The sequence below is a fragment of the Mauremys mutica genome, chromosome 11 (assembly GCF_020497125.1).
Source record: "Mauremys mutica isolate MM-2020 ecotype Southern chromosome 11, ASM2049712v1, whole genome shotgun sequence".
NCBI classification, from domain to species: Eukaryota; Metazoa; Chordata; order Testudines; family Geoemydidae; genus Mauremys; species Mauremys mutica.
The window spans coordinates 19,980,973-20,008,844 of NC_059082.1; the positions used below are offsets into that span (position 1 = coordinate 19,980,973).

General features: G+C 42.2%; 2 protein-coding genes and 1 long non-coding RNA gene across 9 annotated transcripts in view; 2 read left to right on the top strand and 1 right to left on the bottom strand.

Annotated features, from left to right (window-relative positions):
• The window catches only part of SHC4 (SHC adaptor protein 4), a 67,186-nt gene extending 45,566 nt beyond the window's left edge, over nucleotides 1-21,620 (top strand). For all 6 annotated transcript variants that reach the window (XM_044979900.1, XM_044979899.1, XM_044979903.1 and 3 more), the window contains 8 exons: nucleotides 112-165; nucleotides 3,235-3,286; nucleotides 5,355-5,481; nucleotides 11,367-11,544; nucleotides 13,078-13,138; nucleotides 15,124-15,303; nucleotides 17,181-17,434; nucleotides 18,275-21,620. In XM_044979900.1, the coding sequence (XP_044835835.1) occupies nucleotides 112-165; nucleotides 3,235-3,286; nucleotides 5,355-5,481; nucleotides 11,367-11,544; nucleotides 13,078-13,138; nucleotides 15,124-15,303; nucleotides 17,181-17,434; nucleotides 18,275-18,430 (1,062 nt within the window). In that variant the 3' untranslated portion in view covers nucleotides 18,431-21,620. The remainder of the gene's footprint in view (nucleotides 1-111; nucleotides 166-3,234; nucleotides 3,287-5,354; nucleotides 5,482-11,366; nucleotides 11,545-13,077; nucleotides 13,139-15,123; nucleotides 15,304-17,180; nucleotides 17,435-18,274) is intronic.
• LOC123344107 lies at nucleotides 11,261-27,700 on the bottom strand. Its single transcript, XR_006572461.1, has 3 exons — nucleotides 27,559-27,700; nucleotides 26,444-26,528; nucleotides 11,261-11,400 (listed from the first exon to the last, which is right to left on the bottom strand). It is a non-coding gene; the product is annotated as an uncharacterized LOC123344107 (long non-coding RNA).
• The window catches only part of CEP152 (centrosomal protein 152), a 48,429-nt gene continuing 43,951 nt past the window's right edge, over nucleotides 23,395-27,872 (top strand). For both annotated transcript variants that reach the window (XM_044979896.1, XM_044979898.1), the window contains exons 1-2: nucleotides 23,395-23,524; nucleotides 26,412-26,547. In XM_044979896.1, coding sequence (XP_044835831.1) covers nucleotides 26,458-26,547 — 90 coding nt within the window. In that variant the 5' untranslated portion in view covers nucleotides 23,395-23,524; nucleotides 26,412-26,457. The remainder of the gene's footprint in view (nucleotides 23,525-26,411; nucleotides 26,548-27,872) is intronic.

Consider the following 27,872-nt stretch of genomic DNA (forward strand, 5'->3'; position numbering starts at 1 on the left):
GGATCAGGTTTTCATGAGCTAGGCCTTGTATTACTTTTTCTGCAGGGTTAGCTGGTATTTTCTATATGTACAGCACATGGACACTCTTAACTGACTGCTTGTATTTCTCAGATTATTGCCAACCACCACATGCAGTCCATCTCATTTGCCTCGGGAGGTGATCCAGTAAGTATAGATGTGTAAGATATATTTCTGTAAGCATAAGGATTAATTACAAGACTAAAAGTACCTGCAATTACTCTACTTCATCCCCTCCTATCTCCAGTTAAATTGCACTTACCACCGTACTTAACATTTCTGAGTCATTACACGTAGGACAAGGAAAGTGGTTAGAGCACAGGACTGAGATTTTGGACTCTTAGGTGCTATTCCTGGCTCTGCCGTAGACTTGCTGCATATATAGGACACTAAATATGTCTTTATCTTTTTTCTCTGTCTTCAAAATGAGCTCAACCTGCCCTTGGGTTCTATGAAGCCAGCAGCCATGGTTCCCCCTGCCCTGATTTGGGGGACCTAGAAATGGGAATGTATGAACATAGAAATTGTCAAATTGGATCAGATCTGTGGTCCATCCAGTCCAATCTCCTGTCATCAGCTGTGGCCAGCACCAAAGGCTTCAGAGGAAGTTGCAAAATACCCTGTAGTAGGCAGCAATGGGACAATCTGTGCAGCCCGGGAGAGGGAGGTTTTCTCCAAATCCCTAATAGTTACAGTTTGGCTTAGGTCCTTAAGCAAAAGAGGATTTATATCCTTTCCTAAACTTCTTTTAAAATATTTATTATAACTAGATATTCTTGTTATCTATATACATGTCTCTTTTAATCATTATATTCTTTGCTTCAGCAGCATCCTGTGGCAATGAGTTCCACAATGTAACTGAATTATGTGGACAAATATTTCCTTTGATCAGTTTTGAATTTGCGGCCTTTCAATTGCATTGACTGTCCCCTGTCTCTTGCATTATGAGACAGAGAAAGGAGAAGTTCCCGACCTGCCTTCTCAGAACTGTTGAATTGTAAACCAGAATCTCATCTTTCATTCAAAAATGTCCATTCTCTCCCTTTTGGCTTTGAAAATGTAAACTGATCAGGCAATATGAAGCAGATGGAAGGCTGCCCTAAGTGGGCAGCTGGGCATTCCCCTTGTGTAGAGAATCCCTGGGTGGTATAAAGCCAACAGAGCTCGCACTCTGTGACCTGCTCCTAGCCCCCTTGGTGTAAGGGCATTTCTGGGGTTGGAGCGGTGTGGCCAGGGAAGGCCGTGCTCTGGCAATCCTGGACGAGCAGAGTAGACCTAAGGGTGCTGCTACTACTACAGTGGTAACTGAACCTTGAGGCTACTCCATGTCTGGAAGCCAAACTGGCCTCTGGCTGCCACCAGGTGCCTTTGAAGCCATCCTTGCCCCTCGCCTTTGGTGTGGCAATGAGCACAGTTTTTCTAGAGCAGATCTGGCCCTTGAAATTCTGCTTGTACCACCTATCTGATAAGATAATAGTGGAGGTATGAGAATAGGAATATTACCTTGCCTGAGCCGGAACCCCAGATCCTTTAAATCGCCAGCAAGCCATGCTGCCGCAGCCCCGGGGTAGCGGTGGCAGGGCTCCAGCGATGATTTAAAGGACCCTGGGCTCTCCGCAGCAGCCGGAGCCCTGGACCCTTTAAAGCGCTGCCTGAGCCCTGCTGCCGCAGCCCCAGGATAGCAGTGGCAGGGCTCCGGCGGTGATTTAAAAAGCTCCAGGCTCCAGCCGCCATGGGGAGCCCGGGCCCCTTAAATTGACAGCCAAGCCCCACTGCCGCAGCCCCGGGGTAGCGGTGGCAGGGTTCCAGCGGTGATTTAAAGGGCCCGGGGCTCCCCGAAGCAGCCGGAGCCCCGGGCCCTTTAAAGCACCGCTGGAGCCCCACTGCTATCATGCTATACGCGAACCCGTGTTATATCAGGTCGTGTTATAGCGGGGTAAAGGGGTAGTTGCTAACTGTGGTTGCACATCTAATTCGTATTGAAAATGTACTCCAGACTATGTCTGAGTTTTTAAAAATCTGAGAAAGAAATTGAGGAAACTGAATTCACAAAATTTATTTAATAAGAAAATGTTGGCTTCATTTGCATCCACAACAGTTAATTTGGGTGCTTTTTAAAATAAACATCGACAAGTTATGCTGGCCCCAAGATCTACTTCTTTCATAATTGATTGAGCAATATTAAATGATTATTCTTGTGGCATTACAAACAAGGGCTTTTATTTCCTGCCAGTTGATTGCATCTTCTGTAGAGAGCCATGCCTTGAACTGCAAAGTGCACTCTCTCTACCCTTGCCTTAAGGATCCAAGATAACAAAATGCATCTTTAATTATTAAAATAATGCTATTCATTACATCACCATTTTACTGCAACACTGAATTATCAGCTGGCTCTTTTGCTTTTGTACATTCGCTATGTGTTTTATTTTTGCTATGTCAGTCACCGTTTGCTGGTTTTGTACTAAAAAATAACGTTTCAATATTAGTCGTGACCAGAGTCTGGAACAACCAGACTGAATACTTAGGCCTGTCTTCTCATCTCAGTGACACCGGTGTTAATCCAGACTAACTCCACTTGACTTCAGTGGAGTTACCTGGGATTTACGCAGTGGTGTAACAGAGATCAGACTTCAGCCCATTGAATTTCATATTTTAGTTCTTCTTGGAGATGTTCTTTTTAAAAAAAAATCTGCATAATGGGCAAAATTCTAATCTGCCATCTGCAGTGCTTGGCTCACTAGTTTGTGTTCTGCTCTTGAACTCCCATAGGTAGTGAGCTAACTGACTTCCATTGAAGCGGAGAGCACGCCGCTCTCCTGGATTAGGTCTAATACACTTTAGAACCCTGCATAACAAGTGAAGAGGACAACTTTGTCCATTGACTGATTATTTGAACGACTGCTTCTTCTATAACAGAATTGAGAATGCAGAGTATAATTTATTTAATATACAAAGAATGTCAAATAAAGAAATTCCTGCATTTTTGGCCGGAGGAGGGGAATTAGCACTTCAATATGCAAAACAAATTACTGTTCCTTTCTATGCACTAGGCTGACTACTGTTTGCTTTTCCTAAGCATCTAAGTAAGTATCATTTCTGAAGCTGAAGGGAGAGCCTGAATTTATCCTTCTGTGCTCATTTACACTATTTAGTTTGTTGACAATGGTGCTTTAATGACTCACTTGAAAGACATTTGTTTGTTTTTGTTGTTTTTAGGATACAACAGACTATGTTGCATATGTAGCTAAAGATCCTGTTAATCAGCGAGGTATGAAAATATTTTCAGATTAAAGTATTTTGTCCTATCTCTACTGCACAATTACATGAGCTTTCATGTGCCTGTGATACAGAACAGCTTGATATTCTGTCCATTTCAGGGTTGTAGTATAATTTCACTATTTGGTCAATGGGGTGATAGTGTTGTCTGGATTACTCATGCACCACAATGAGAATCTTCAGGCGTGGCTTAACTCCTGTTAACTATCAAACTCCACGCATGAGAAGACACTTGCATTCTGCCGCTGTCCCAGCTTCCCAAGCAGGACTGGCAGCCCTGCACACAACCTCTGTGCTGGCTGAGAGGAAGGGAATTTATGCCTGCACCGTTACAAACTAAGCTGCTCCAGCTGAAGTTTCAAGGAGAGGAAAAAGTTTTGGTGATTTTTGTCTCGTAATTTCTGATGTTCCCCAAATCCCTCAATGGAATTACAGCCCATGCAATTCAGGTGCATTCACTTTTATTCACCTAGTCTGTTTAAATACCAGTCTGCTGCCTCATCCGTGGAGATCATCATTGCATCCTTTGCATTACTTATTTAAGAACAGTTATACAGTGAACAGCAGGTCACATCAGTAAAATTTTGGAGCCAGCCAGCAACTGATGACCATTGCTAACAAAATAATACTGTGATTTAGAAAAAAAGCCCCATTCTGGTGGCATTGCAACAGGCAAAACACTGACTAGCACAACTGTGCAGGAGCATCTCACAGGCAGAGCAAAAGCAGACAGTTGGACGAGACGAGGGATTGGAGTGGTCAGAGTAATTTTATTTCCTTCTTCAATGTACTGACTAGCATCTAATGTGTACAGCAGCCGACCAGCAGATGGACTGGTGAGACTTGCTCAGGTTTATGTAAGAGCATTTGTCCCGTCAGTGGCTGGCCTATAGAAGATAAAACCTCTAACACTACTCTAGATAATTTCCCTTTAGTTCAGGTAGCAGGAAACTGTTTATTAGAGCTGGAGGTTCTGGGTATCATCACTGCTTATGACTACTAAGTCTATGTGATCACAGTATGTAAAACAACTGACTGAGATGTCTTCTATGGTTAAGGAATCGTTTCCAGGGAAGGTTGGGCTGATATTTATGACCCTCATTTCGTAGCTATGTCATCTTTATTCTGATACATGAGAAAATGACTAAGTCAGTGAATTACGGCACTCCAAAATCTATTCATTTGTGGTTTCAGTGACATTTAGTATTAAGCATTCAGGTATGAATGCAGTAACATATTAAAAACCACTGTAAAATCAGTGCATGTGTTTGTATTGCACTAGTGAATTATACTACCATTTGGAAAGTAGACTTTAGATTGAGGCTTGCATTTTAGGCCGCAGGCTGGTAGCAGCTGAGGCAGTCATGGTCTACAGTTCTCTGTGTAGGATGCAGTGTACTGTACTGGCCAGAGTGATCTCACAGTGCCATCTAGTGACTGAGCTGTAAAAGAGTTGCTGCTTTGAGACCTACTGCCAGATTTTCAGGAGATCATGGCCAGATTTTAAATACATAGCACACAAAATTGGAGGCAGATTTTCAAAGATTTCAGTTTCCCTTTAAGCATCTAAATAAGGGACAGATTTTCAGAAGACCTCTGTGCCCAGTAGATGCCTAACATGCTGAAGTCTTATTTTGGACTTTTGGTTTAAATGAATGATATTGGAAAATCTGACTCAATGCATAGCAGTCACTATGAGAGGAAGAGAGACAAGGGACAATACAAGAAAAACAAAGCAGAAAACATAGACACAGGTTTAGATTCTTTTGTCAAGTTGTATATTAAAATTAAAACACATGCAAGGTGGTTTTCTTAACACATCAAAAGCGAAATCAACATGGTCTCCTCAAATTACATAGCTATTTTCTCTATACGTCATCTCTGGATTTACTGATATAAGAACTTTCTCTGAATATTTTCTTATAAGCTAAGTGAACATGTTTTATGAAAGTGTCTTTTTGTTCTCTGTTTATACAACGCCAAGCACAATAGGGTCCTTGCCGCTATAATGCAAATAATACATAATAATGTTTTAAAAACATTTTTGCATCACTTTGTAGCATGCCATATATTGGAATGTCCCAATGGAATGGCTCAGGATGTAATAAATACCATCGGGCAGGCTTTTGAGCTCCGATTCAAGCAATACTTAAAGAATCCTTCTACTCTGATTACTTCCAATGAAAGGTCAGTATGGTGTTTTCTAGTAACCTGACTATTGCTCTTCTGCTGTAAGGATGAATATATGCTATAGGGACTGACCCCCTAAACAAGATTAATTGTGCATGGCATTCTTTTGGACACACACAGACTTTATTTAAAAAAAAACAAACAACCCTATACACACAATATATAGCAGACCAAGTTTTCCTGCTTCTAGTGCACTCCCATTTGTACAGGTGTAACTGAGAACTGAATTCAGCCTTATTCTCCCTTCTCCAAATAGCCTGATTTTAAATTATGCATGTAAACTGAGTGAGCATTACCAAGTAAGGAGACAGTAAGTGAAATGAGCAAGTTCTGCTCTCTAAATATTGTGCTGATGTTGAGCTCCAGCCTCAGCTGTTCCAAGTTTATGTTCAGTGCAGCTCTAGAGAGGTGGCTGGTGGGGGGGGAAAGGTAACTCTTAGCCACATTTCTGCTCTCCTGATTCTGGTCCTATTGGGAGCCGAAATTCTATCTGACCTAACTTAGAGCAGCCTCACAATCTGAAATAAACACAAGTGCAACTTGGAATTTGAATGTGTGAAGGGTGTACCTGGAGCTCTGCACTTAGCTACATTATTAAAAATAGAGGGGCTAGATTATTGCTTGGACTATATGCCTGCACATGGGAATAAGGGCACATAAGAATGCTTCTCCAAGGGTTGTGCAGACTCTGGTGTGGGTGCACAAGAGTAAGCACAAGCTCATTCTCCACAGCAGCTGGGCAGGGAGTGGGTGGGGAATTGTCAAAGACTTAGCTTCACCCCTCCATATGCCCTGACCAACACAGCAGAGAAATCATAGGGACACGTACAATCTCAGCCTATCTTTCTGACATCTCCTTGCAGATGTCCACTCATCAACTGAAACCTAACATGGCCAGAACCCGAGTGCCTGATGTCAGGGCCGGCTTTAGGAAGTGTGGGGCCCAATTCAAACAGTTTCAACAGGGCCCCGGCAGGGATGACTATTAAAAAAAAAATTATATATATATAAAAACACATGGGACTTGTACTCACCGGGCAGTGCTCCGAGTCTTCGGCGGCGGGTCCTTCACTCACTCCAGGTCTTTGGCGGCACTGAAGGACCCACCGCCAAAGTGCTGCCGAAGACCCAGAGCAAGCGAAGGACCCACCCCCGAAGTGCCGCAGAAGACCCGGAGCGCCGCCAGGTGAGTAAAAATTAAAAAGGCGCCTCTAGCCAGGGAAGAGAGTCTCACTGGGCGTGGGGCCTGATTCGGGGGAATTGGTGGAATTGGCCTAAAGCCGGCCCTGCCTGATGTTTCTCCAAAAGCCCTCTCCTTTCCTTATCACATAAAGCAATACCACCATCCTCCTTGTTGCTCAAGCCCGTCATCTTGGCTTTATCTTTGGCTTTGTCTTCGGCTTTGAACCACGGTTACAGGCCCAGGTCTAAATCTTGCTACTTCTTTCTGCACAACAGCTCCAAGATCCAACCTTTTCTTCCTGCCCATGCTGCCAAGACTCTGGTCCAAGCCCTGATCATTGCATGCTTTCACTGCTCTAATCTCCTGCTGTCTGCCTTTGGTGCCTGCAACCAGGGGCAGCTCTAGGCACCAGCAAAGCAAACAGCTGCTTGGGGCAGCCCATTTGCAGGGGCGGCAGCTAGCAGGGATGAGCCTGGGAGCTGAGAACCAACAGGGGGTCCTGGGAGCTGTTAGTTCCTTGATTAGCTCCCTGCCTATAGAACCAGCCCTGGAGCAGGGAAAGAACTACATTTCCCAGCATTCCCTTGGCCACTATCAACAGGAAAGGGAGGGGGAGGGAGTATGGTAGCTGAAACCTCATGCTGCGGCTTGCTGTGAATGGAGAGCTCACTGCTAGAGCGGGTTGGCACTGTGAATGGGGAACACGTGTGCCCAAGGAGTAGAAGGCTTTGGCCCAGATATCCCCATCAGAAAACATCCCCAGACTGGATTAGGGATACTGGTGTGACCTCACCTTGCAGCCCCCAGAGAAGGAATTGGGTGGACTAAATGGACAGTGCCCCTCTCTATCTGAAGCCTAGCAAAGGAGGTATGTGGATCCCACTAGAATTTAAAATGAAAAGTAAGGGAGGGGAGGCTCTACTGGACCTGGGCAGCTTTAAATACAGTACCAGGCACGTAGGAGGATTTCTACTTCTGAGCCATGGAAGCAGAAATTGACTTTTCCTTTCCAGATTTAGCTAATATTCAGAAAGGGAATCTAGCACCTGCCTTCCAGATTTGAACACCTCAAAATTCAGGAGTGCTTAAGCTCAGTTTGGGCAGCTGTTACTTTATTTCTCCCAAATCAAATATACTGATCCACTGTAACTTGCTGTAGAAAAAGTAGATAAAATTCAGCAAGAAATGCTTCCCAGTGGTTTTTAGGACTAGAATTGCTATTTTCAACAGCCATTGCCTTTTTTTTTTAAGTTGTTTAAAAGGAAGACAGTAATATTGCACTGGCAAATTCCCCATAGAAACAAAGAGTAGAACAAAAGAAAAATAAAGGCACCTTGACTTTTCCTCATTTATGGAGGACAGTCTTATAATATGCATCCAGATATCCTCCAATCACACAAGCTGAAAATTGTTCCACTTTACTGCAGTTCTGTAACCATATGGGAACCAATCTTGTCTGTGGCTATGTCTACACTACCCGCCGTATCGGCGGGTAGCGATCGATTTTTCAGGGATCGATATATCGCATCTCATCTAGACGCGATATATCGATCCCTGAACGCGTTTATATCGATTCCGGAACTCCACCACCGCGAACGGCGGTGGCGGCGTCGATATGGAGAGCCCCGGAGATCGATCCCGCGCCGTGAGGACGGGTAAGTTATCGATATAAGATACTTCGACTTCAGCTACGTTATTCACGTAGCTGAAGTTGCGTATCTTATATCGATTTTTCCCCTTAGTGTAGACCAGCCCAAAGTTCTGTGCACATCCAAAATTCCTGCTGAATGACCTGCCCTGGGAACAAGTCACCAGTGACCCAGGACTGGGGCAGAAGGAGGGTGCAGTGGGGGAGGGAGGGGAAGAGCCCAGGGCTGGGGTGGCAGGGGGGTGTGGGTGGAGGGGGCAGAGCCCAGGGCTGGGGTGGCAGGGGTTGGGGGGACACTGGTGGGGGAGAAGGGGGGTGCCCAGAGCTGGTGCAGCATGGGGTGTGTGTGAGCCCAGGCCTGGGGTGCCAGGGGGTGCAGGTGGCGGGGGGAGAGCCCAGGGCTGGGGCGGCAGGGGGATGCGGGAAGGGGGAGGCCCAGAGCTGGGGCAGCAGGGGGTGCAGGTGACGGGGGGAGAGCCCAGGGCTGGGGTGGGGGCAGCCAAATTTTATTTTGCTTGGGGCGGCAAAAAACCTAGAGCCGGCCCTGCCTGCAACCTCGTCTTCCTAAAGTCGATTAAAACATGGCTGTGAAGATCATCTTGGCTTATTGCTCTGAGTTTGTTGCCTCTCTCCCATCTTTAAGTTTCTCCATTGGTTCTCCCATCTCCATTGCATCAGGCACAAACTTCTTGTCCTTACTTTCAAAGCCCTCTGCAGTTTATCCCCCTGCCCACCTCTCCAACCTATCATAGCAAGGTTGATCCACACTTTCACGCTGCCCATGATGTCAGCCTCAATCTCCTGCTTCTCTGACAAGCACTTACATGCCTTCTCCCATGCTGCCCCCATTATGAGTGGGAAAAGCTCCCAGTCTGAATCTGCAAAGCCGCCACTATCTTCCTTCAGCTCCCTATTCAAAACTAACCTCTGCTTCAACACACAAAGGACACTGCAAGCTGGTAGTCACTAGGCAGGTGGCAAATTGTGGTCACTGCTACTGAATGGCTGAGAACTGCACATATCGTATTGTCTTTGTTACATTGCCCTCTTAGAGCAAGGACTACCTTTTATAATGTTTTGTACAGGGTCTTGCAGAAGAGACCCAACCAGGTTGTGACTTTTATGTGCTACCACAATAGAAACGTTAAAAAATGTTACCCTTTTTTGATCTGGGTTGTTGGACAAAATTTGGGGTCTTGTGAGTTGTTTCAGTTAGAAAGACAAGCTGGTGATGGAGCCAGGTGTTTCTTTGATGCAGTCCTGTTTATTTTCAAAGAATGTACAAAGTCCTGTTTCCTTGAACACAGAAAGACTCAAACAACAGGGGATAGTTTCTTTGCTCACAGTTCCAAGCCTCTGTCAGACAAGCACTCTCCCCAAAACCTCTCGCCCTAGTCTTTTTCTCAGGTCCACACTCCCAGTGCTTTTTCTGCTGCCTCCATGGCTTTCTATTTCTGTTGTATTTTCCATTGCTTATGTCCCATGCACTCAGACATACCACTCTGGTACAATCAGTCTCCCACAGACTCACAGCAGAACTCCCTTTGGGCACAAGGCTAACTCCTACTCCAGCCTTGCATGCGGCTTTGGTCTGGGTAAAGATCCCTATAGTTTCAACTATCTAGTCCATAGTCTGCTTCATTGCTTTTTATAATTATCCTGAAGAAAGGCAGCTTGTATACCCACAGCTTCAGTGAGGTTTAACCCAACCCATAACAATACCACCTTAATTATATTTGTCTTTTATTAGATAGAGTATTTCTCTCCCTCCCCATTCTACTACTAACTTGTTACCTCAGGGGGCAATAAGTATAAAGATGATCTTTCCTGTGAAATCATGCTAGGTTACATCATACGTAAATCACAGAAATTAGAAATGGAAATGGTTGATTAGATTATTTAGTCCAGCCCTCAGCCAGTCCAGGAGAACAGTCCCCAGACAGAAGACTTCCCTCTGATAGTGCTGTGTGACTGAGTCACCCACTTCCAAACGACTGTGAATCATATAATCAAATACTTGACCTGTGTATCACATAATCAAGTACTTGAACTTTATCTCTTTCCTGCTTGTGGCCTTTTATCCAATTATCTTCTTGTTACACAGAGAAGTAAGATTCCAAATGCGTTGTTATTTTTGGAGGAGAGGCATAGTGCAGGAAACACCTCCTGCTTTTGCAGTGTATCAGCTGAATGTTGAAGCCATCATCATTTGGTTCACGGCATGCGGGAAAATGTGCACCATCGATGATGCCATTTAGGGCTTGTCTACACAATGAGGTGATGCACATCATTGGGGTGTGAATTCTAAATGAGCCCACGTAGATCCTACTGGCACGCACTCACATTTCCCTAGTGCACGTTAATGGAGTCCCATTTCAAACACTACTATGTTAACACACTCTAGGGAACTTTGAGCTCACGCCAGTTAGTATGTGACACGCTTAAATGCACTATTGCACCATGTAGACAAGCCTTTAGTGTTTGCTTCCAGCTGAAAGTCTTGTTCTGTTGATTGGTTTTTTTTTTAAATTAGACTAGATTCCACTCTGGAAAACTGTATTTGTTGTAGCCATATTTGATTTCCTGAAGCAATTCCAGGCCTATCTAACTGCTGCCCAAATGCCACATGAGGTTTTAATTTCCCTTTATAAGTCCCACACACTTGCTTTATGCAGACGAGATAAGAGGTAAAAGGAACTGGGCCCAGAGTCTATAATGTGAATGCATTAATGAACAGCGTCCACTCTGAGGGTAAAACATTGCCAAAAGTGGCTCTTGTATCGTTTTCATGGCTAAGAGAATGCAGACCATCTCAATGTTAAGGAAGTATCTATGCCACCCTGCCAACTGAGTTATGGGTGATTAAAATAAATCACAATAGCTGGAAAAATAAAGAAGTAGCTGAGTGAAAGGATTTAATCAAACAGCTTTTAACATCGGGAACAATGGCATTTGTATGGCTAGTTTTGTTGTGGACAGACTCATGGAACGTGTTTACCCTGAGAATCATTTGATTACATGGTTCATTTCATGTGCTGGTTCATTTTTCAGTGAAGTGATGAATCTTGATGGATCAGCTTGGAATCTACAGGAGAAGGAGGATCATGAATATTACAATGAAATTCCAGGGAAAGAACCTCCTACAGGTGGACTATTAGACATGCGAATGAAAGTGCAAACAGACCAAAGGGAAAACTGTCCCATACAATGTGAAAAGCAATACTGTCTGGTAAGCATGTCTATTTCAGGTATTACTATTCACTACTGTTCTTGGGAAGGGATAACAACTTACTGTGGTGGAGAGCATATGAACACAACCACAACCAAATCCTACTTGGCTTGGGAAGGGATTTTTAGGCCAGTTTTAATAACACTTAGCACATATTTGAATCTCAAAGTACTTTATCGACATTAACTGATTCATCCTTACATGCCTCTGGGAGAGCAGGTATCATCTCTTGAGATGGGGAGAAAGTGGGCCATAGATTTAAATGGCTTGTTCAAGACCACACACCTGCAAACCTTTAGGACTTGCCAGCTCCCAGTCCCATGGTCAGACCACGCCATCACTCCACGCTGCATTCTGCACGTATGAGATGCAGTTTTCAGTAATTCTAGTGTGTTTCAAGATGCAGCGTGCTTTCAAATGATCCAAAGGTCTCTGGGACTTTAGGGGTAAACAAACCCTGAACCTAGCCAGGACTCAGAAAATCAGGGAGTGAAACCAGCAGACTTAAGAGCTCACTGGGATAGTTCCCTTGATTGTAGAGTGTACTGGTCAGCACTCTCAAGTACAGGGAAGTAGGTACCACCTGCTGGCTCTGCTTGCGGAACTCTGAGTCTACATTCAAAGACCTCCAGGAGTGGGGCTGGGAGAGGATGTCTCAGTTATGCTTGTGGCTTTGCAGCAGAGGCTTATTGAGGAGGGACAACACAACCCCAGGAGATGTAACCGAACTCTGGTTTACTGCTGTGAGACTCTATTCCTCATACCCCCAACCCAGGTGTTGTTTTCTCAGTATTTCCTTTCAATCTTGAAAATTCTTTAATGCCATTCAGACAATAGCGTGACCATTCTGCTTCCATGCCATGTTGTCTGTATTCTCTCTCCCTGTTTTCATTGCAAAAAATGTTTGCATGAAAACAGGATCTTCATTGCCTAGGAGTTGATCTAATCCTGCTGCATATTGCTCAAATGAAATCTGATTCCCGTTTGTGACATCATAGTCATCTCCCTAGTAACTAATTGTGATGTTACGAACAGCGGGTTATGATTTCAGGTGAGGAATTGGTCCCAGAAGCAGAGCTGCTGCTTGGCAACCAAGATTCTGTCTTCATGAAAATATCCTTAGGAATAAAATCAAAATAAGGGGTTACTCATTAGAGGAGGAAGGGTTACTGTTCCCAGTGTGTTGAGTATTAGTGCTTTGCTAGTCAATATGTTAAGACCGTTTATGTAACATGCTACAAACATGGCATAAATTGCAAATGTAGAACCAAGCTTCTCTCTCCCATCCATCAGAGACTGGCTGTGTACCCATATTTTCTAAGCCTTCCATTGACTGCCGTGGAGCTTGGGCTCTTCATGGGGATTGGGACATGCGCCACTGGAATAACCAATGGGAAGTAAAGCATCAGCACTGACTACTGTTTGAGGGGGTGGGGAAATTTGTTGTCCAGGGATCACTGGAGTGTATGGTATATATTGAAATGCTATCTGAAGTTTAATAACAATTGAGAGTAAATTGTGTGATTCTTCCAGGCTGGCAGCCCAAAATGCATCAACATATATGAAAACTGTCCAGAAGAAAACAAATCAGTGGGTATGTGCTATGTCTTCCTTCCCCTGCATATCTAGATTTCAATTGAGCCAGACTGTCTGGAAGTGCTGAGATTTTTGATATAATAAAGAAAAGTGTTCTACTTATTAGGTCATGAATAGTTCCCCGGCTGAGGGGCAGACAAAAAAGCCTTACAACTTTTCAAAGGGGTGTTAATCCATTTTTATGCCTGCTGGCAGATTTACCAGTTTTACTTGTCCTGACACCATACAGTAGCCCTTTGTTACTTTATTTTCTTTCATCTCCTGCAAGGAAGAAAGATGCTCCCCTACTTAACTAGCTCTCACCCGACTCTGACAGAATACACACATGCATTACAGGGTCAGAACTGTCAGCGTCCCTGTGACATTCCAGAGGGAGCATGTTTGTGGCCTTGATTCCAGTGTTAAAGGGGGTCCTAGTCTCAAATCTAATCTTAACTCTGTTTCTTCACTTGAGCTTTCCCGTTTCCCTTCGTGTGGCTGATTATAAGCTCCAAGTCACCTTCATGGTAGGGAAACTTGCTCTCTGATATCCCAATATATCAGTAGGCTCCCGTTCTTTTTTGGGGCTTCACGTGGCACTGCTGATGCCACTGGACACGGTTCTTTGGCTCCATCCTTTTCCTCATACAATGAGGCCCTTTTAAAAATTCCATTGGCCCTGCTGGTGGGGACTGTATTACACTGCCCACGTGGTGGTGTTAAATTTCTTTGTTTGCAATATTTCTGCATTTGCCATGTTTACAAGAGAAGCAACTAATTTCTACATATGAAGGATGAATAAATCAAATAATAAATGTGATAAATAACACAAACATGGTCACTGTTTGGCTAGCTGAATAGCATTCCCTTAATGCCCTGCTGCTCTGTTAACCCTCTCCTGAATTAAGACCCTAGGCTGAGCGATACTCCTCTGGCTCACCAGGCAGAGCTACAAAGCACCAATCAGCTCCGACCTCCCAACTCTTCAGGGGCAGGGAAAGGAAGAAATCCCTCCTCTTCCCAAAATGCTCCTAGGGAGAGGGAAAGGATTTTGCAACAGAACTGAGGATATGCTGTGTCTCTCCATAAAGACATACATTAGGATCGGAAGGGACCTCCTGAGTCCTTAAGTCCAGTCATCCTATTGATAAACTTACAAACTCATCTTAAAACTGGGAGGCTGTTCCAGAATGTCACTCTTCTGATGGTTAGAAACCTTCTTCTAGTTTATAGCCTAAATTTATACCCATTTGTTCTTGTGCTGACATTGTTCATTAGTTTTAATAGCTCTTCTGTCTCCCTGGTGTACCCTGATGTATTTACAGAGAGCAATCAGATCTCTTCTGAGCCTTTGTTGTGCTAGGCTAAACAAGCCGAGCTCTTTTTAGTCTGCTCTCATACAAATTGCTCCCAAAATGAGGAGAGATCAGAGAGCCCATTAGACTCAATGGATGTTTTTACACCTGAATCAGGTGCAAAAAGTTAATTTATTCAGAATTATCCAGGGCCAGTAAAAAATAATCAGCCACATACTCAACAGTAGGGCATTAGGAACCCTGAGATGAGAAACAAAGAAAAGTTAAGAAAAACTGCATGTATTTTGACCATAAATACGTAAAATACTCCTATAATAATAAATACCCACTCCTATAATTTTTCAGTGAACCCTAAAGAGAGCTTCAGGGTGGGGTTTTCAAGATTACTCAGTTTTGGCCTAAATTGCTCTCACTGAAGTCAGTGGGAGATTTACCATTGACTTCAGTAGGAGCAGAGTTAAGCCAAGGGCTTGAGCAGTGTTGATGACCCCATTTTAACTCTAAAATGGTTAGGATGTTGAACATTATGCTTTTTAGAAATAAAGACAAATGAGATAATTTGGCACATTTTTCTTTTGTCCGTGAAGGGTTTAAGTGGAAATGTCAAAGCTGCAACATTCAGATGCAGCTGTTTGTTTTTTTAGCTTGGTAAAAAAGAAGATCCAATGTATATTGCCATTCATTACAGGTAACTATGGTGAAAGATCACTGAAGGCAAAAAAAGATGTATCCTTACTGAAACCTGCTTGCAAAGTGGATCTTTTTGATGACCCTTGTTACATCAACACTCAGACCCTGCAAACTACAGCCTACACAGCTAGAGGCCTTGCATCAGCCCCGGTCTATGGGAGCCCGCTGTGTCATGAGAGTAGGTTCATATTTCAATGACATCTTTTTCTAAGCCTTGAAATGAGGATTTTGTCATCTGAATGCATGGGGAAGGAATCTGTTTTCTCCATAATAATGTGGGAGGGGAAAAAATCTTGTAACTGCAAGGCACCCCTTTTGGCTGTTAAATTCAGGATCAGCAGCACCAAAGATTAGAAATACTGACAAGCAATGAGTAGATCTAACTTCAGTCTTCTGAAGTTGATCAATAGCAATAAAATGCATAGGGTTATAACTTTCACAGAGAATGACAGGCAGTCCCTGAAGCTGCTTTGAAAACGTAGGGCCATATCATGTCCCCAAGATATGGGATGGTCTTCCGCATGTAAATCTTACCCATTCTGACCCAAGGGAGGTCACTGCCTCTGCTGCAATTTCATAGATTTTAAGATCGTAAGGGACCGTTATGCTCATCTAGTCTCATGTCCTACATAAATCAGCTCAGAGAACTTTACCCAGGAATTGCTACATCAAGCCCATAACTTTGATTTGAACTGTAGCAGATCTTTCAGAAAGACATCCAGATTTGATTTAAAAGACTTCAAGTGATGGAGAATCCATCAAGTCCATAGGTGAGTTGTTCTAATGGTCAATTACCCTGACTGTTAAAAATTTGCTCCTTATTTCCTATTTTCTCTCTTTCTGAACCACTTATGCAATTGGCTTGGGATCCACACAGAGAGAAGGGGATGGAGACTAGGGAGGCCTGCATTAGAGACCCCCTCTGGCCATGAAGACTTTCCCAGCTTGGATCTGTGGGTCCCCTTGGTGCTGGAGAATCCCTCTTTAAAGAGGCCAGAGGATGCCCTGCTAGCAAAACTGCATTGAAACAGTGATACCAATCAGTTTTCTAAGAGAAATGTTGCCTATGAGTCATTTGAGGCCTGACTGGCTGTATCCCAACCCACCTATACTGTTGTTGTGTTTAGTAACATTTTGGTTTTGCCTAGCAGATGCATCATGCTGTAAATGCTTCCTTTCTGGCTGTATCAGTCATATTATCTTATACTCCTGTACATAGCTGGAGTCATTCAACATGACCCTCACAATTTGATGTGGCATTCTCTTCAGTGCCAGCTAAAGAAGAATGAAAAAATAGATGTTTAAATAATGTAGCCAAAAGACAAACTTGTTTTGCAGGAAAGATCTGATTTTCTTTTTTAACCAAAATACCTATCAGATCTCAAATAATCAGACGGTGTTCTTTGTCATTTTTCATGTGCTAATAATACAATAGGTAAAAGTAACCATGCAAACAAACAAACCAAGAATTTTGTCTGTAGATTTTGGTATAAGACAGAATGTTTTACAACTCACGCATCTCTACAGAAGTATTTTTGTGTATGTATGTAGTTCATTGAACTACATAAACAACATCTTTCTAATACATGCCACATTCAGATATACAATTGCAAGATGGAATCTCCTCTAAGCTTCCAAACTTTGTGATTCTTTCCCAGAGAAACCCACCCCACTCAACCATTGCAACACAAAACCCAAACACTACCATATCAGAACAAACTTTTTAATGGCTAATTCCTGTTCCTGTTACCTAGCAACATGAGAACTAACTAACTATTTAATTGATCTCACACTTTCCAAAGTTTCTACATATGTAAAATGGGGGTAATAAGTTTTACCTAACTTGGTGGGGGGTGCTGTGAATATTACTGTGCACATAAGGCTTTGAAAATGTTAACTATTACTACTATCTGGAAGACTGGTTTGCTTACAGCTTCAAATCTGAATCATTTGACTCTCCCAGGGTTTCAGTGGTATAAAATTTTTTATATCTCTTGTGTTTATGCTGAAGTTTTGAGTGAAGGGTCCAACATCTTTCCTTTCATTTAATTTTAGAATTGCCAGAAGCTGTTCAGCAGCGTGCCACAACCAACATGGATAGTGTATGTGTTCTGCCACAAATAAAGCAACAGTTAAGGAATGAAGTTTGTTACCATGGTAAATTAAACAGGAAAGCAGCAGAGACCCTCTTAGTCAACGACGGGGATTTTTTGGTGCGAGAGAGTGCAACGTCACCTGGTCAATATGTATTGAGTGGATTGCAAGGAGGGCAAGCAAAGCATTTACTGTTGGTGGATCCTGAAGGAAAGGTATGGATAATCCATGTATGGAAAGTATCTCGTAAAAAGGTACTGGTTTGCTCCAACATTTCAAAGGCAAAGTGCATATTAAACTGCCAAGGATGAAATGTGGGGTCTGTTGATATTAACAAGAGTTTTGCCAATGAGTTCAGTGGGGCTAGGACTTCACCCCAAGACTTTTAAGAGTGTGGTCATTATTGTAATTAGCTGTCTCACATTGATGTATAATTAACACATCCTTTGAGTATTAAATGTTGCTATAATTAAATGCTGATCGCATCCGACAATAAAATTGACCAGTAAAGGGTTTCCAGATGCAGAAAAGATAATGGAAAGAGTCAGTTGTATCACCTGAAATTTAACCTTCTAGGACTTCTGTATAGCTGCTTGAGGAGCTTCCCTGAGTGATATTTGTAACTGGCAGGAGTGAACCAGAGAGCATTTGCTAGAGGGAGAGAGGGGAGATGCCTCTTGGGAGAAATTTTTTTGGCTTTGCTCCCTTTTCACAGCTGTGTGCCCCTGTGCCCAGTTCTGCACACATTCCATCAACTTCCCCTTTCTCCCTCATTGTTCTCCCTTGCCTGTGCAATGGGTATGATGTCACCATAAGAGAATACGTAACTAGCACAAGACAGGGTATCACAGGTGTTACTTCTGGCTAGCACATAGGAAAACCAGCAGCAAAACAGATAACAGAACAATATTTAAACTATTTGTTCTGTTAAAGTGTGTGCCTGCAACCCTGTCTCTTGATCCTGCTGAATTCAGTGACTTTAATTCCTGTTGACTTCAAAGTGATAATTTTTAATTGAAAATAAACTTAAATCAATTCTTTTGCTTTCTTTAAAGGTCAGAACCAAAGACCATGTGTTTGATAGTGTGGGTCATCTTATTCGCTACCACATGGAAAATAATCTGCCAATCATCTCTTCTGGAAGTGAAGTGAGCTTGAAACAGCCAGTGAGAAAACAGAGTAACACAGGACACATGCAATACAACAAATAACACTGTTGGATCTCAAAATTCCCAAGGCAATTAATTTGTGAAAACTGCATTGACTATTCTTAAACTTCATTACTACAAAGCCAACTCAAAAAGAATAAACTGCACTTTTCAGCTGCTGTTACGGAAGACTTCTTTTCATGTCTATGTATGAATATATGTATATCTATGTAGATCTATAGAGCTCAATATGCATAGCTATATAGATATAGATATAGTGTTAATCTTAGCAAAATGAAACCCCTGGAGAGTGAGAGATCCATTTGGGAAAAAAAGACATGCACAGATATTACTTTCAAGGTCATACTGAATCAGTAACTATTTAAAAGCACAATTAAACTTATACATGGAAAAGCTCACTTGAACAAACTGCTGGGACATTAGTATGTGCCTTTTAGTCATGGAATTATTGGAAACAAATATTATTTATATTGGATTAGTTTTTCAAGTGGATACATGAACATGTGTAGGTTTAGAACTACTTGCCAAAACAAATGATTTGAATATTACTAACATGTCACTTGCTTACAGTAGACACTAACTTTATTTCATTTTGCTTATAACAGCACTTTAATAGCAAATACTGTTTAAAATGAATGGCATACACAATACAGAAAGGTTGCCTGTTTTCTTAGTAACAATCAGTTTTTTAATCACTGTCTGACTGCTCAAAGATTTGAGATTATGCAACATTTACTAAATGGAAATAAAGATATGTAAATGAAGTGTAATTTTGAAATAGAATGTATCAAAGAGCAAGCATGCTAGATTCTAATATTTTTGTGTCTTGCATATAATTTTACTATTATTGCCAACAATTACTGGAAATGTCTCTTTTAAAAACTAGGTTAAATATATTTTTCATTGATTCCATTGATATTGACAAATTAGAGAAACTGAATGAGACAAATGATGCATTTTGAGGGGGAAATATTTAAAAAAAATTTAATTTTGCATGTTCTAGAGATTATTGTACAAACTTTTTTTCCAAATGATGTGATATCTGCCCCTTGCTTAGATTCCATTTGATCATAAATATTGGAAATGTCTTTTTAAGAAAATATATACTGTTTTGTCACAATAAATGCTGTAAATCTGAACGAACCTGTAATCAGCGTATCTGAGAGAGTCAGTAGTTTATTGGTAGTTAAGGAGCAGTGTTTCAATGAGTAATAGGAGAGAGGAGGTGGAAGTGGAACTGAAGGCCCTCGTGGGGAGTTATCTAAAAGTTAGAGCTGGCTGAATAATGGATTTTTCAGTTTGCTGGAGATTCTGAAAAATCAAAACAAAGATTTGTTTTTGGGTAGAAAAAACTACACAAATTCACAAATAGCTCTGGGTCAACCAAAACTGCATTTTTAGGGGAATAAATTATTTGTGGAAAATAATTAACCCAGCTCTAGTAAGGGCATCCTTTCTTGGTTTTAAAAATAAGTGATGCCTTTTGGCACAATCAGCTGCACCTACCCCTTGCCAAATTCAATTCCATTATCCTGTGGTAAGTGAGCTTTACTAAAAATAAGGAAATTCTGTGTCCTCCATTCAATATGAACATGTTATAGGATGTTACAGAGATTATCTTTGCTTCTTGAAAGAAGAAAGGCTCATATATAGGATAAAAGATCTGGTAACTGAGGGCCTTCCATTGAAGGGAAAATCTGATTATTTGACGAGCCATTTTTTAAGCAGTGAGAAATGACTTCTCCTGTTTTTTCATCAGTTTCTAGGCCTGAAAAAGCTATAATCTTTTGTCTCGTGTAATAAAGTCATTAGAATCTTAAGCTCCCATACATACCTTGAAGGAAGGAGAAGCTTTGAAATGTCACTGTAGTTGATTGCCTTGATAACTGTCTGGCATGGTTCCTATTTTGTGCCTTCAGTACTGAAGACCTATGTTATTTCTATTTGCTCACAGCAAAGGTTCTAATCTGTGGATCAGAGCCTCAAAGAGAGTCATTGAAGAGTTCTGTACAGTTGCTGGCAAAGTGGTGTTAGGTTCTGGATTGGTGCTCGAAACACTGTCCCTCTTAGCTAGAGCACCACCATGTAACTTACTCAATACAAGCACATTAAGCGGAAGGGGGAGCAAACAGATCCCTTTGGCTGTTTGTCTGTGAAAGAGAACTGCATGCAGTTGCTCTGCTTCCTCTTCAAAGTTGGAGGTGGAAGGAAGGAGGTAGAAAGTGAGTGTGTGTAGAACTCACTTCTGCCAGAATTAATTGAAAGTCTCCCAAGACGTGAAAAACAAAGCATTTGGGGTTCTGGGGCCCACGGGAGAAGAGTTGTCTGAATTTGATATTGAGAACAACTGTCCTAGGACTTTCATTTTTCCTTCATGGACAGATGTATGCAGAAAATATCTAGCATGTGGTATGGTATTTATAGCTTGATGAAAAACAGACTTAAACCTCCACACTGAAATTGAACGTCCACACCCTTTAGGAAAATTTGGCTCAGAGCCCAAACTTTATGGCTTGGGCTTCTCTTGGGTGTCACTGAAGCAAAATTGTGAGAGAAAAGAGGGAAAAGAAGCTGGCTAAAATGTACATTGATGGAATAATCAAGTCATATCTCAGAATCTGTTGCTGTGGAAGGGAGAAAACGGAAAAATCCTGAAGACTAGATACAACTCAGGTGCTGCTGTAACACATCCATATGCTACTGACAACAGACATACCAGTACTTTCTAGATTAAATCACTAGAACTCCAGTTCATCTTATCCAAAAAACAGAGAGGCCTCTATCATTTGTGTATTAATAGGTCCCTGACCCTCTCTATGTGCCAGCTACTGAGTACAAAGTACATTATCCTGTGCACAGTGGCAGAATTCTAGAAAGTTTCCCTGAAAACCATGTCAGAGCCTCTGAGGAAAGTCTGTGGCATGAATTGGCAAGCATGCCTATGCAAGTCACTTCACCTTTCTGTGCCCATGGGGATATTACTTTGCAACTGAAGTTGTAAGAATTGATTAATACATGTAAAGCTCTATCTGTGCTAAATATTATTAAGATGTTAGTAAGACCCATGAGGAAGGACACAGATGTACTTTGGAAAACCACACTGGAAATGCAGAGCATTTCAGTCCCTTTATCAAAGTGCATGCAGATTCCACTGAAATAACAGAAATTTGCTTGAACAAATTAAAATTTGTACTTGGATAATTTCAATAAATAAAATGTTATAATACACACACGAATATCTGTGTGCTCTTACCTGCCTCAATATGTCTCTATCAGGACTTCTGAAGCTTATATGATTTAATGCTGATTTAAGCAGTAGAATTATACTGTTTATGGAAGGTGTTAACGGATGATGGAGTTACACATATTCTTTTTCTTAGCAGACGAGCAAATGATCCATTCTTGGGAAGACCCTCTGTGTTGCTAATTTTGTTATGCAAATTTATGGTACAGGCAGTACCTGTGGAGTTCTTTAAGCAGCAGGAGAGTTTGGCTTTTGCCATGGATTTCTGATTATAATCGATTCTTGAGGCAGAGTTGTTCTCTGAGACTCAAGCAACTGTGTTGGGCTGAAAGTGCTGAAAAAGGGGATTGCCCTGAATGTTGTTTTACCACTTCAGACTAGTGTATGTGTATTAATAAAACCAGCTACACTTAAAATATGCCCAGCAATTTGCACCATTTGGGGAGGCAAATGTCCCCCCTCCCAAGATTTTTGTACTTATTCAAAATTTTATATGGCACCAGGGATCCATGGCTTAAACATTCTTAAGCAGTGGACCTGTGCTAATCAATACGACCACTGCTGGAGCAGCCCAGAGTGTCCTTTTAGCTGCAACATGATAGAAATTTGGCCTGGCCACCCCCACAAAACAGAGGAAATTTCCATGAGTGGGATTGTGACCTGGCCCATGGGATCAAAATACCACTCAGATTTGGCTAGGTGCCCCTCTGTCCAGATGGAGGGGTAGCCAGGCCAAATGGTGGTGTGACTTGGCACATGGGGAGTGTGTTCTAATACAGCAGAATGCAGAGGAGTCCCCTCAGAACTCAGCTCCTGGAACCACTGGCACATGCACTGTATGGATAAGGGAAAATGGAGACTCTATGCCTAAGGCAGACCATGGGTCCCCATTGAAGGAAGAATGGGATGAGAAGGGACTAGGATGTGGTCTCTGCAGGGGAAGGACTGGAATTTGACCCCTGCCTCTAAAGTATCTGAATTGGTGCCACTTATTTCCAGACTTGATATGTGTTGACTGATGTGCCCTCCATGGGGAAGCCAACCTGTAAGGCTCCAGACAATGCTACCATTCAGAAAAGGGACACCATGGATGTCCCAATCAGCTAGTGATATCAGTGAAGGGGGAAATGTTACAATACAAGCATGTGATATACACCATTATTCATACACCTGTCTCCCAGAGATTTATTAAGAAATCAAGCAATAATCAATGTAATAGTCAACCACAAGCTGCACAGCTAATCTTAAAATCAGTTTCAGAACTCTCATCACATCGCATCTATATGATACAAGAACATTTCAGCATTAGATGGTCATAGGCACTTGCTGTGATGCCATTGCATGTTGCAGTGATGTCATGTCTTGTTGCCATGTCAGGGTGCCATTGTGTTGCTATGGCACTGCCATGTTTTGTGGTGAGGCATCACATGTTGCTTTCATAACTGTACATGAAAGACCCCCTGGCGTGTGCATGTCCTACGTCCCCTCACTGCTGTTAGGGTCCCTCCCTCCCAGCTGTAGGCCTGGGATGCACAGTGGGGGCAAAAAGGGGGCTAAAGGACTGGCCAGTAGGTGAGGTCCACTAGAACCCTACCGCCCCTAACAGCTATTGGCTAAGATCCCCAGCCAATCAGCGATCGGCAACGCTTCCCGCGGCCTCCCGCGCCTGCTTTCAAACTGCAAACACTGGCGTTTGCGGCGCAACTGAACATGAATGAGGAGGGACAAGTAAGTCCCGCCCCCAGAGCAGGGCACGCTAGCGCGGAGAACAGCGGCCTGGTCGCTGACTGGAGGATTCGGCTATCACTCAAAGGGGGTTAGGCTGTGTCACGCGGAAGGCTACGGGTGGGATCTGATGGAAGGCGAGTAACTGCATCGTCCTGCGGCCCCTGGTGAGTATCGGTGCGGGCTCCGCTCTGCTCCTTTCCCGGGGGTCTCCCGGGAGTGGGGGCCCCGCCTCTTCCCTGCCCCCATCGCGGGGCTCAGAAGCCCCGGTCCCAGCCCACCCGTCCGCGGGCTCGGTACGGTCCCTCGTTGGTGGCCGCAGCGAGCGGGGCCTCGCCCCTTCCGGGGGTCGCCTCCTACCGCCTTCCTCAGCGCTGGCGCTGCCATGGGGACACGGAGAGGGACGCGCGACCGGGCAGCAAACTCCGGCCACGGGCTTGTCTGCTGTAGCCTTCGGGTCTCACCGTGGGGGCGGGGACTCCTGGCAGCGCCCCCCCCCCGGTGCATCCGGCTGCGCTGGGGGTGGCACTGGTCCTGCGAGTGACTCCCCCTCGCCCGGAGCCTGCCGGGGCCCCGCTGAAGTCACTAGAGGGTGGGGGTGGCGAGCGCCCACCGCCACTCGCAGGATCCCCGGCCGCTGGAATCTAAAGACTCTTAAACCCTACTCATGTTTAGGGCCAATGGCTAAGGAAATACAGCACTGACCTTGCAGCCAGTGTAGCGCCAAAACGCTAACATCCCCCTACAACCTGTATGTTACCCCCAATGCCACTGGTGGCTGCAGTGGCTGTTTTCTCATTTATTGTGTAGTGAGAGCTGCTCTGGCAGAAGCAAAAGGAATTCGCTCTACTTTAGTTGATTAAAAAACTCAATTGTTCTTGAAATCAACTTCTGGGTATGATATCTTGAGTCTTTTTTAAAAAAAGAAGAAACTTGAAATCTGGCTCTGTTGTCACACTGGTTTATGAGCATCTTTCTAGCAAGTTAGAACACCATCAGATTCCTCTGAACTTTGCACCAGGAAGCAATCCCAGCTGATCATCGTCAAAAGAGTGAACCTGATTATACACAAAGTACTGTGAAATTCACAAAATAAAGAAATGGAATAACAAAGCATTTTCCTGCTACCTTTCAGTTGTAGTCATCTTAGCTGTTATTTGTAACTATATAGTAGGTAAAGAAATTTTCAGTTAGAAGTGTAGGCTAGGAATTTCAGAGGTCATCTATATGTCTCTGAAACTATGTTGTGGGTGCCACCCCTAGGTCTCTCGGAAAATCCCAGCTGTGATTTTCAAGCTGCTGGTTTTTCTCTTAATTAGTACTGCCAACCCTGAAGTAGCTTTAGAAAAGTGAGGCTTGCCAATGGATCTAGTACTATGTGTATGATGAGAAGCTGTTATATTTGTGTTTATGATTCAAAGATGAGTGTGTATGCACTCTGATTATGTGCACAGGACTTCAAAAATTACATGTATTTATGGTGAGTAGATGCTAGCAACTTACGCAGGATTTGAGCTTGGAATGACCGTCACAAACGTCACTACCTTTAGTTCTATGTGCAAGAATTTGAATTTTCTCTTCAAATATTAAAAAAAAGAAAACATTTCTACCAAAACACCATTCTGCACACAATTCTCCATCTGCAGAGAAGGGAGAGAAGAATTGAACCACACATGACAGATGTTAGTCCTGTCATTTATGTATTGTTAGAAGTTGCCCAGATGCTGTGGTGTGGAAGGTATTAGAACCTAAATGTAATACAATAGGCTTTTAGAGAAAAATATTGTTACAAAGATCACTTTCCTGAAATCAAGCTAAACTAATGTGCTGCTGTCTTCCTAATTCTGCAGACTGCTTCAGTGCCTTATTTACTGCTTATTGCTTACTGCTTTATTGTTTTTGTCAAGCTTCAGACTGACCAAATCTGAAGAACTGTGTGTAGCTCAAAAGCTTGTCTCTTTCACCAACAGAAGTTGGTTCAATAAAAGATACTATATTACCTCACCCACTTTTTTTGGTCAATGTTACTGCTACCAGCAGGGTTCTGAATAGCTGCACTGAAAACTGACAAGAATTGGGTCAATTTCACTGCTGCTGCTGCTTGGGAAAATTATCAGTAGCTGCAGATGCAGGTGCAAGAGCTATTTAGTAGAGATGATTTAAAAACAGAGGATAAAGGGAGGAGTAGATGAGGACCGCTGCAGCCAGTAAGCTCAAGTAACCTTATGCATATTTTGAAGGAGATTTTGGTATGGATGCTATTTGTGCTGTAGGAAATACTCAGATCAAGTATAAACACCCTTAAAGTAATTATGTATAAAACGTTATATTGTTGATTCCAATGGGATGTCATCTGCTTTCCTTAATTTGGGAATGACACGTTTACTAAACCTATTATTTGGGAGTGGGGTGGGAATACAACATGTACTACAACTATATTTCAAAAAAAGCAGAGGGAGGCTTGGTATAAAAGTGCTGTAAAAGCTGCTGTAGTAGTTCTGCTACTGCCACTTACAGTTGATCAGAAAAGATGTAAATCCTAAACAGCTAATTAAGGATGGTCAGAAGTCTTTGACAGGACTTTTTTTGCTTCTATTATGGTTTGTATCAGTGCTCTGGTAGTGGCATACTTCCAGTATTTTTTATGTCAGTTACATGAACTATAAAACAAACAAAACCTTGCCCCCAGGACTAATAGAAGGTAGTATTTATCCACTTACACTGAGTGAATACATACTAATGCCCTAGAGACCAAATATTTTGAAATACTTCTTACGAACATAAATTATCTTAAGTAACCTGTTCATTTGAATGTTCATGTAGTGATTAAAGGTCAAACACTTCAACAGCTAAACATTATTTATTTAAATGTTTTAATTCCTAAAACACAGAATTCTTAGAAATTAAAAAGTCTTGCTAACACATTGAGATGCTACAGTGGAAGATCAAGGTAATCCACTGATAGTTGCAGTGTGTGTTTTGAAGTAAACATATTGCATGTCCACTTGATTTTTGTTGTTGCTCATATGTAACTTTTTCTTCCTCCTGTGATAGGTTTTAAACAAGTTGGACAACAAAAACTTTACCTTATTAGAAAACAATGTCACTTGACTTTGACAGTGGAGCTCTGCAAACTCAACATGAAGAAGACGATGAATATGACCAGGAGGACTATGCAAGAGAGCAAGAGGTGAAAGCAAAGAAATGACATAAATCTGAAGGCTTGTTTAACTTTTTCCTTTTCATTTCTTTTATCCATAGTTGTAATTATTTTGAAGGATTATAAATTTGAATTTTTTAATTCCCAAGGCTCTCATGAGAGCACAGCATGCAATACTACAATACATTGTGTTAAAAAGAATTATACCAAATGTCAAGAAAAGATGAGATCCTACTTTTTGCAAGAACTGCACACCTTCAATACATGATGAGACAAAACTAAAGGCCTCCATCACCTGGGAACTGTGGTTATTTCTCAGCAACCTCTCCCCTGGTTAGGATTACTTACTTAGGAGGCTAAAGTTTTGGTAGGAGTGGGGGAATATTTTTCTACTCTGGTCACCAGCTTGATGATGTGACAAAAATATGTTTTAATATTTTCATTTTGGAGTTCAGGCGCTCCCTTGTCTGGCCAGGCTGGATGCTTTCAGGGTGGCTAAAAACTGATATATATTTTTAAATCAAAATCATCAGATTATTTAAATTTAAGTACAGGGTTATATTTAAAATTTTTTTTACAAATTAAATTTGAAATTGACAATCTAAGGTGTAAACTTATCTATTAATGATTTACGTTAAATATAAAAAATATTAAGAAGCAAATCTTCGCTGTCAGGTTGTTTTTTTGTTTGTTTTTTAAAAGTCAGATCTTGAACTGGTGGAAGGTTAGGACAGAGAGGAGTACAGTATAAATGTCTAGATATCTCATTGCCCAAGTACACACAGCACAAACAAATAGCAACACAGCTTGCATACAGTGTCTAGAGAATCAGGAAATATTCTCTGATCTCTGTGCAGGTTTCTTGGTGTGTCACCCACTCCCTTTTGGGGTCCACTATCTAAAGACATGGTGGGCTCTTGTGATACCTTCTGAGGTATTACAAGCACTCTTGTGTGTGGACACTAATATCGTATTATAGTAAAGTTCTCTAGCACAGACTGACCTTTACAGTTGCTAAATTTCTGTAATAGTACTACTTACTTGATGTTTGGTCCTTTGATCAATGCAACACTTTTCAGAAGAATTGGGGGTGTTAATTTCAGTATCCTAGCCAAAGGTAAATTTAGGGAACTTACATTTTACTGTCTTAGTTATAAATTACTTTTTATTTCTTTCTGGAAGTTTCACCAGCTACTTTTAAAAATAAGGTTTAATGTTGTCAGGGGAGATAAGGTTATGGTGACATCACAATCTGCTTGAGTTTACTTGTGTCTCTTATGATCCCACTAGAAACAGCTGATGGGTTTTTAGTTGCTTTTATTTTGTTTTATTTTTATTTTATTTTATTTGGGGAT